Source organism: Muscardinus avellanarius (genome assembly GCF_963383645.1).
Source record: "Muscardinus avellanarius genome assembly, chromosome: 2".
In the NCBI taxonomy this organism is placed as follows: Eukaryota; Metazoa; Chordata; class Mammalia; order Rodentia; family Gliridae; genus Muscardinus; species Muscardinus avellanarius.
The window spans coordinates 8,474,155-8,483,680 of NC_137787.1; the positions used below are offsets into that span (position 1 = coordinate 8,474,155).

Consider the following 9,526-nt stretch of genomic DNA (forward strand, 5'->3'; position numbering starts at 1 on the left):
AAAAAAAAAAAAATGTAAGGCATTCTACATCTGAGCTACACCCCAGCCCTATTTTATTTTGAACATAATCTCACTAAATTGCTAAGGCTGGCCTCAAACCTGCAGTCTTCTTGTCTCAGCCTCCCAAGTACTGGAATTACAGGTGTGCATTCCCACACTGGATTCCATTTCATATTTAAAGGCAGGGCTGAAGCCAGTTATGGTGGCACATGCCTATAATACCAGTACGTGGGAGACTGAGACAAGGAGGATTGCAGGTTTGTGACCAGCCTCCGCATTTTAGGCCCTCAGCAACTTAGTGAGATCCTGTCACAAAATAAAAAAGAAAGCCAGGCATGGTGGCGCACGCTTGTAATCCCCGTGCTTGGGAGCTGAGACAGGATATCGCAGGTTCAAAGCCAGCCTCATCTGGCTTAAGAGACTCTGTTTCCAAATAAAATATAAAATAGGTATGAAAGTGTAGCCCAGAGGTAGAAAACCCCTGGGTTCTGTCCCCAGTACCACTAAATAAATAAATAAATAAATAAATAAATAAATAAATAAGAAAATAGGATGCTGGACGTGGTGGCGCACGCTTGTAATCCCCACTCTTGGGAGGCTGAGACAGGAGGATCTCACAGGTTCGAAGCCAGCCTCAGCTACTCAGTGAGGCTTCCAGCAACTTAGTGAGACCCTGTTTCCAAATAAAATATTAAAAAAAAAAGGTCTGGGAGTATAGCCTAGAGGTAGAAAGCCTCTGGGTTTCACCCCCAGTACCACCAAAAAAAGAAAATAGGACAAGAAGTATAGTTCAGCAGTGAAGCACCCTGAATTCAATCCCCAGCGTAACAGTTTAAGGCCAGTCTGGGCAACTTAGCCAGACCTTGTTTCAAAATATAAAATAGGAAAGCCAGGCATGGTGGCACACATTTGTAATCCCAATACTTTGGAGGCTGAGACAGGAGGATCCAGGTCCATGGCCAGCCTCAGCTACTTAGTGAGGCGGATGTAGCTCAAAGGTAGAATGCCCCTGAGTTCGATCCTCAGCACACAAAAAAATAAAATAGGACTGTGGATGTAGCTCAGAGGTAGAACGCCCTTGGGTTCAATCCCCAGTGCCACAAAATAATAAATAAAAGCAGGCACTAAAGCTCTTGAAAGCCTGTGCTCGTGGCTGAAGCCTGCGCACTGTGGTCTTCACTGTAGGTGGAGCCACGTAGAGTTGTTTCCCAGGAGTACCTCTGATATATGTTCCCTTATGGCTTTTATCTTGACTGATCATATTCTGTTGGAAAATTTAAACTTTCTATTTTCTAGTCCCTTTTGCAGTCTCTAGGTACGCACAGTCTTTGGATTCTTATATCGTCAGCAGAAATGACTCGTGTAGGTCTTGGCTTTCTCAACGTTATCTCCCCGGTGGCACTTAGCAGTCGCCGACTTCCTGAAACATAAGTTATCAGAAGCAAGTTCCAGACCACAGGGTCACAGGAAGGAGTCGCTTTCACTGCCTTGTTTTTCCTTAATCACATTTGACCAGAAACTGGATGAACCTTCGGGACGCCGAGACAGGGAAGATACTCTGGCAAGGAACGGAAGACCTGTCTGTCCCCGGTGTGGAGCATGAAGGTATTTTGCAACACCTCTAGGGTTCTGACCATGGCTGGAACCCACCCTGGCATCAGGGAGCTAAGTTAATGCACACCTCACAGGCAGGTGAGCCCCGAAAGCACAGCACACAAATCTACGTGTTGCTGATGTTTCAGTCCTTCCTTTTTTTTTTTTTTTTTTTTTTTGGTGGCACTGGGGATGGAACCCAGGGGCATTCTACCTCCAAGCTACACCCCCAGGCCTATTTTTTATTATTTATTTTGAAACAGGGTCTCACTAAGTTGCAAAGAGCCTCACTAAGTAGCTGAGGCTGTCCTCGAACCATATCCTCCTGTCTCAGCCTCCCAAAAGCTGGGATTACAAGTGTGTGCCATCACACCCAGCTTCTTGGGTTTTTTTGTTTGTTTGTTTGTTTGTTTGTTTGCTTTTTTTTTAAATGATACTGGGAAGTGAACCCAGGGGCATTCTACCTCTGAGCTACACCCATAGCCCTATTTTATTTTTATTTGTTTTGAAACAGGATTTATCTAGGTTGATGAGAGTCTCACTACTTACTGAGGCTATCCTCAAACCTGTAATCCTCTTGTCTCAGCCTCCCAAGAGTACTGGAATTGCAAATGTGTGCTACTATGCCTGGCTCTTTTTTTTTTTTTTTTTTTTTGTAGTATTGGGGCTGGAACCCAGAGGCATTCTAACTCAAAGCAATATCTCCAGCCCTGTTTTTTATTCTTTCCTTTGAAACAGGGTCTTACTGAGTTGCAAAGGGTAAGTAGCAGAGGCTGAAGCTGTCCTCAAACTGTGATCTACCTGTCTCAGCTTCCCAAATACTGAGATACAAGCATGTGCCACCATGCCCTGCTTTTTATTTTTTATTTTGAAACGGGGATCTCACTAAGTTGCAGAGGGCCTTGCTAAAGATAGCTGCACCTGCAACCCTCTTGTCTCAGCCTCCCAAGTACTGGGATTATAGGCATGTTCTATAGTGTCCTCTGATCTCAACTTCTAAAAGAAAATTTGCATTTTTATTTCCAAGAAGTATAATTAGAGCAGGGCATGGTGGATCATGCCTATAATCTCAGTGCCTGGGAGGCTGAGATAGGAGGATCCCAGGTTCGAGGACAGCCTAGCAGGTAGTGAGACTCTCATCAACCTAGTGAGACCCTGTTTCAAAATAAAAATAAAATAGAGGATGTAGCTCAGAGGTAGAATGTCCCTGGGTCCAATCCCCAGCACCACACACACACACTCACACACACACTCACACACACACACACACACACACACGCACACACACGCACGCAGTGGAGTTAAAATTAAGAGAGTAAAAGCCAAGCGGGGCATAATGGCATATTCCTTTAATCCTAGTACACAGGAGGCTGAGACAGAAGGATCGCAATTTTAAAGCCAGCCTCAGCAACTTATCAAGGTTCTCAGCAATTTAGCAAGACCCTGTTTCAAAATAAAAGATAAAATAGGGCTAGGGGTATAGCTCGGAGGTAGAATGCCTCTGGGCTCCTCCCCCAGTACCCCCCCCACACACACACACACACAAAACCTTAAGAGAGTAGAGTAGGGCGGGGTGGCACATACCTGTAATCTTACTCTTCCAGAGGGAGGAGGATCACAGTAGAATGCTAAACTGGGCTACTTAGTAGGATTATCTTAAAGTAAAAAATAAAAGGGGCTCGATGCAGCGCAGTGTTACAGAACTTGCCTAGCATGCAGGAGGCTCCAGATCCAACCCCTAGCAACACACACAAAACAGAGGGCCAGGCATGGTAGTGCACACTAAAACTCCTCTACCTGGAAGGCTGAGAAGGAGGGTGGCAGGTTCAAGACCAGTCTCAGCAATTCAGCGAGACCCTATTTCAGAATTAAAAAAAATAAGAGTCTGGCATGGGGGTGCATGCCTGTAATCTCATTACTTGGGAGGCTAAGAGAGGAGGATTGCAGGTTCAAAAGCTAGCCTAAGCAAGTTAGTGAGACTCTATTTCAAAATAAAAAATGGGAAGCCAGGCGTGGTGGTGCACGCTTGTAATCTCAGCATTTGGGAGGCTGAGACAGGAGGATTGCACAGGTTTGAAACCAGCCTGGGTCCAATGTCCTGGGTCCAAAGTCCAAAGGCCTCAGCTACTTAGTGAGGCCTTCTGCAACTCAGTGAGACCCTATTTCAAATTAGAGAATAAAAAATAGGGCTGGTGGTGTCGCTCGGAGGTAGAATGTCCCTGAGTTCCATCCCTAGTACCACAAAAATAAAAAATAAAAAATAAAAGCTGGGCGTGGTGGCGCACGCTTGTAATCCCAGCATGCGGGAGGCTGAGACCTGGAGGATCGCGGTTCGCGGCCAGCCTCAGCTACTTAGTGAGGCCCTCTGCAACTCAGTGAGACCCAGTTTCAAAATAAAGAATAAAAAATAGGGCAGGGGCTGTAGCTCGGAGGTAGAATGCCCCTGGTTTCCATCCCCAGACCCACAAAATAAATTAATTAATTAATTAATTAAATTTAATTTAAAATGGGACTGGAGATGTAGTTCAGAGGTAGAATCCCCCTGGGTTCAGTCTCCAGTACCACAATACCTCTCTTTCTCTCTCTCTCTCCCTCTCTCTCCCTCTCTCTCTCTTTCTCTCTCTCTCTCTCTCTCTCTCTCTCTTTCTCTCTCTCTCTTTCTCTCTCTCTCTCTCACACACACACACACACACACACACCCCAAAAAAAAACCTAAAGAGAATGGAGTGGTCACCCGGGAACATTGTCTAGTGGTGATAGCCAGGCAAGCCCCACAGGTACCAGATCCAGCGCCGCTTGAAGCTTCTCAGCTGTGTTAGTGAATCTGCCGTCAACTGAAGAGTGCCAGGCAGCTCTGGAGGCATCATCTGAGATTTAGTATGTATGATGAGACCGGCGTGGTGGTGCACACTTCTGATCCCAGCATTCGGGAGTCTGAGACTGGAGGATCGCAGTTCACTCAGCCACTTAGTAAAGCCTTCTGCAACTCAGTGAGACCCGGTTTCAAAATAAAGAATAAAAAATAGGGCAGGGGGTATAGCCCGGAGGTAGAATGCCCCTGGGTTCCATCCCCAGACCTGCAAAAAAAAAAAAAAAAAAAAAAAAATATATATATATATATATATATATATATATATATATATATATATGTATGTATGTATGTATGACAAGGTCTCTAAGTGAGCTCTAAGAAGCTCCCAAAACTTTAAGCATCACTGTCATTTGGTTTTTGTTTTGTTTTTTGGGATTGAACCCAGCTAGGGATATTCTACCTCCCAAATACACTTTCAGCCCTTCTTTTTTTTTTTTTTTTTTTTAAATCTGCTGAGACCTACAATCTTATAACCTTCAATCTTCCTGTCTCAGCCTCCCAGGTCCTGGGATTACAAGTGTGCCCACATGCCGGGCTTTGTTCTTTCGTTGTTTGTTTTAATTTAGAATGACTCCAACATTTCTTCTTCTCTCATCTGTCAGCCCGTGTTCCCAAGAAAATCCTCAAGTGCAAGGCAGTGTCTCGAGAATTGAACTTTTCCTCAGCTGAACAAATGGAAAAATTCCGCCTGGAACAAAAAGTTTACTTCAAAGGGCAATGCCTAGAAGGTATTCTGCTCCCTGCATGCCTGAGGTTAGGGCGAAGGCAGAGCAGGCGTCCACCAGGGATATGGGGAAACGAGCCAGAGCAGGCTGGCGCGCATACACACTTCCAGCCGTACTGAGCTCCTGCAGTCGGTGCCCGTGGGCACTGACTTGCTGTGCGATGTGGCGGAGAAAGCCCCTGTGATGGGTGGCAGGTGCACTGCTCCATGTACAGCACCAAAGGAGCCCTGGCCACAGTCCCACAGAGTCCTCGCCATGAGTGCTCGCCGTAGAGCTAAGATTCCAAGTGAAAAGACCTGCCTCTGTTTTAGTTCACATCCAGCCTACTTCTAAGAAAATGCTGCTTATCCTGTATCCTGCTTGCTGGTCCCGTCCACTAGACCACAGAGCACGAGAAGTAAGCCTCGCAGTTCAAGGGCGGCCTGGGGAGGCCTCCAGATCCTTTCCTTTGCTCTGGCCCAGGAGGTTTCTGCTCGCTTTCTTTGGTGGTTCTGGGGTAGGAAAAGGCTCATGTAGAGGAGGGAGACAGAGGCTCTTAAACATTGTCCTGGGCAATTGGTCACCAGCTTTTCCTTCTTCCTTCAGAATGGTTCTTTGAGTTTGGCTTTGTGATCCCTAACTCCACAAATACTTGGCAGTCCTTGATAGAGGCAGCACCCGAGTCCCAGATGATGCCAGCCAGCGTCCTAACGTGAGTGCCATCCGTCCGGGAAGCTGCGATGAGTCTCTCAGAGCAGGTGTAGCAGGCAAGGGGGCTCCTGGCCCTGTTGAGGTGGCAGAAAACCAGGTTGAGAGCCGGACATGGTGGCACATACCTGTAATCCCTGTACTTAGAAGACTGAGACAGGAGGATCGCAGGTTTGAGGACAGCCTCAGCAACTTAATGAGACTCTCAGCAATTGTTGTTTCCAAATAAAAAATAAAATTGGTCTGGGGATGTAGGTCAGAGGTAGAATGCCTTTGGGTTTAATTCTCAGTACCACAAAAAATAAATAAATAAAATATAGTAGGGCTGAGGGTATAGCCTAGAGTAGAAGGCCCTCAGGTTCCACTCCCAGTAACAAAACAAAAAAAAAAAAACTTAAGTTGAAAACTAAAAGCAAAACAGTGCCAGGTATGGTGGCAACACTTGTAATCCCAGCATTCGGGAGGCGGGAACTGGAGGATTGTGGTTTGTGGACAGCCACAGCTACTTAGTGAGGCTCTCCGCTACTTAGTGAGTCCCTGCTTCAAAATCAAGAATAAAGAAATAGGGCAGGGGTGTAGCTAAGAGGTTGAATGCCCCTGGGTTCCATCCCCAGACCCAAAAAAGATAAAAAAGACTAAAAAATAGGGCTGGAAGTGTATCTCGGAGGTAAAATATCCCTGGGTTCCATTCCCAGTATTGCAGGAAGGAAGGAAGGAAGGAAGGAAGGAAGGAAGGAAGGAAGGAAGGAAGGAAGGAAGGAAGGAAGAAATCAAAGAAAGAATGGAATCAAAGAAAGAATAAAATCAAAGAAAGAAAGAAAAAGAAGAAGCCGGGCGTGGTGGCTCATGCTTGTAATCCCAGCATTCAGGAGACTTAGACTGGAGGATCGCAGTTCATGGACAGCTTCAGCTACTTAATGAGGCCCTCTGCAACTCAGTGAGACCCTGTTTCAAAATAAAGAATAAAAAATAGGGCAGGGGCTGTAGCTCGGAGGTCGAGTACCCCTGGATTCCATCCCCAAACCCACGAAAAAAAAAAAAAAAAGAAATTAAAAGAAAATCAAGGAAAGGAAGGAAGGAAGGGAGGGAGGGAGGGAGGGAATCAAAAGGGCTGGGTGGTACTGGGCACACTTGTAATCCCCACGCTTGGAGGCGGAGACGGGAGGATCGTGCAGGTGTGAAGCCAGCCTCAACTACTTAGTGAGGCTTTCAGCAACTTAGTGAGACCCTGTTTCCAAATAAAATAAAAAGAGGTCTGGCACTGGGTGTGGTGGCGCACAGTTGTAATCCCAGCATTCAGGAGGCTGAGACCGGAGGATCGCGGTTCGCAGACAGCCTCATCTACTTAGTGAGGCCCTCTGCAACTCATTGAGACCCTGTTTCAAAATAAAGAATAAAAAATAGGGCTGGGGATGTAGCTTGGAGGTTGAATGCCCCTGGGTTCCATCCCAGACCCGCAATAAATAAATTAAAATAAAATAAAATAAAAGAGGTCTGGGAGTGTAACTCAGAGATAGAAAACCCCTGGGTTCCACTACTAGTACCACAAAAAGAAAAGAAAAGAAAAACAAAGAAAGAATAAAAAGTAGGGCTAGAGTATAGCTCAGAGGTAGAATGCCCCTCGGTCCATCCCCAGTACCGGGAAGGAAGGAAGGAAGGTAAAATGCCCCTGGGTTCAATCCAGCACCACACACACACACACACACACACACACACACACACACACACACACACACACACACACACAGCTGGGGGTATAGATAGCTTGGAGGTAGAACATTAGGTCAATCTCCAGTACCACACACAAAAAGTGTGCCAAATCAAAGCAAGGAGACGTGCCCTCGCTTCTGATTTCTGAGCTTGATAAGGACAAACTAGTCACTTTTTTTTTTTTTTTTTTTTTTTTTTGCAGTACAGGGGATGGAACCCAGGGGCATTCTACCTCCAAGCTACACCCCAAGCCGGTGTGGTAGCCCACACTTGTAATCCCAGCATTTGGGAGGCTGAGACAGGATGATCGCCGTTCGGGGCCAGCCTCAGCTACTTAGTGAGGCCCTTTGCAACTCAGTGAGACCCTGTTTCAAAAGAGAATAAGCCGGGCGTGGTGGTGCACGCTTGTAATCCCTGCGCTTGGGAGGCTGAGACAGGATCATGCAGGTTCGAAGCCAGCCTCTCCTGGCTTAAGAGACCCTGTTTCAAAATAAAATATAAAATAGGTCTGGGAGTATAGCCTGGAGGTAGAAGGCCCCTGGGTTCCATCCCCAGTACCACCCAAAAAAATAAAATAAAATAGGTCTGGGGGTGTAGGCAGAATGCCATCCCTGGTACTGAAAAAAAAAAAAAAAAAAAGCTACACCCCCAGCCCGATTTCTTTGTTCTGAAGCAGGGTCTCACTGAGTTGCAGAGGACCTCACTAAGTAGCTGAGGCTGACCGAAAACCGCGATCCTCCTGTGTCAGCCTCCCCGGTGCTGGGATTACAAGCATGCGCCACCACGCCCGCCCAGGTGTCACATAATTGAAATGTCGGTGAGCCTTCTAGGGCATGGGCAAGGGTTTCAGCGGCCCCAGGCTAGGGCTCTGGCTTGTTCCCACCCAAGCCTGGATGGAAAGCTGTGGGCGCGGAGTCCAGGGCCATCAGCTCACCCTCCTTTGCCCTCTCCTTTCTCACAGTGGGAACGTCATCATAGAAACGAAGTTTTTTGACGACGATCTTCTTGTCAGCACATCTAGAGTGAGACTTTTCTACATTTGAGAGAAGAATGTGTGTGCACTTCAAGAATTGGGGCTTTCTGGGGGGAAGAGGAAACTTTACTTTTTCCTCTACATGTTTGACTTATGACACTTCACCCGATTCCCTCAGCACGGAACCCACCTGCGGCCACCAGGGGACCAGTGCTGTGTAGGTAACCAGATGGCCTCTTCTTGGGAGGCCATCTCCCACTGACCAGGTCGAGCTCCCAACCCCAGACCAGGGCAGGGCGCCTCGACCCCTTCCCGTGCAGATGCGGCACAGGCCCTTGCCGGGCCGCGGCGCCGTCAGCCGCAGCCTTCTCCAGCCTCAGGCTTCCTTTGGTCCCTGGCTTTGGGAGAATTCATGTTCCTGACCCACGGTTTAGTTTTTTTCCTACCATTTTTATCTCAGACATTCTCATACATTTAACTTGTAAAATAGACTGTAATATTATAATTACACAATGTAATTAAGACATGTTAATTAAAATATTCCTACGGTCTTTAGCATGGCACTGCTTCCATCTCTCCTTTTCTCTGGAGTGTGAATCAGCCGTGATGGTAGGAGAGGTTTTACCAGGACCTCAGCTCCGTTTTGTTCCAGAGGCCGACCAACAGGTCTTGTTCCTGAGCACCCCAGTCGCTGCTTCTGTGAACGCGTGCCAGAAGAGAACAGTGGGCCGGGCATGTGGCGCACACCGGCAACCCCAGTACTTGGGAGGCTGAGACAAGAGGATTGCAGGTTCACAGCCAGCCTCAGCAACTTCGCAAGGCCATGCAACTTAGTGAGACTGTTTCAAAATAAAAAGTAAAAAGGGTTGATGGTGTAAGTTGGAGGTAGAATGCCCTGGATTTAACCCCCAATACGAAAATAATAATAATAATAATAATGATGATGATTAAAAGTATTCAGTTTAG

General features: G+C 46.8%; 1 protein-coding gene across 1 annotated transcript in view; it reads left to right on the top strand.

The window, feature by feature from the left end:
• The window catches only part of PDE6D (phosphodiesterase 6D), a gene marked incomplete at its 5' end in the record, with an annotated part of 58,162 nt that extends 49,514 nt beyond the window's left edge, over window positions 1-8,648 (top strand). The window contains 4 exons of the mRNA XM_080689672.1: window positions 1,517-1,605; window positions 5,068-5,193; window positions 5,776-5,881; window positions 8,549-8,648. Coding sequence (XP_080545798.1) covers window positions 1,517-1,605; window positions 5,068-5,193; window positions 5,776-5,881; window positions 8,549-8,630 — 403 coding nt within the window. The 3' untranslated portion in view covers window positions 8,631-8,648. The remainder of the gene's footprint in view (window positions 1-1,516; window positions 1,606-5,067; window positions 5,194-5,775; window positions 5,882-8,548) is intronic.
• Window positions 8,649-9,526: the final 878 nt, after the last annotated feature.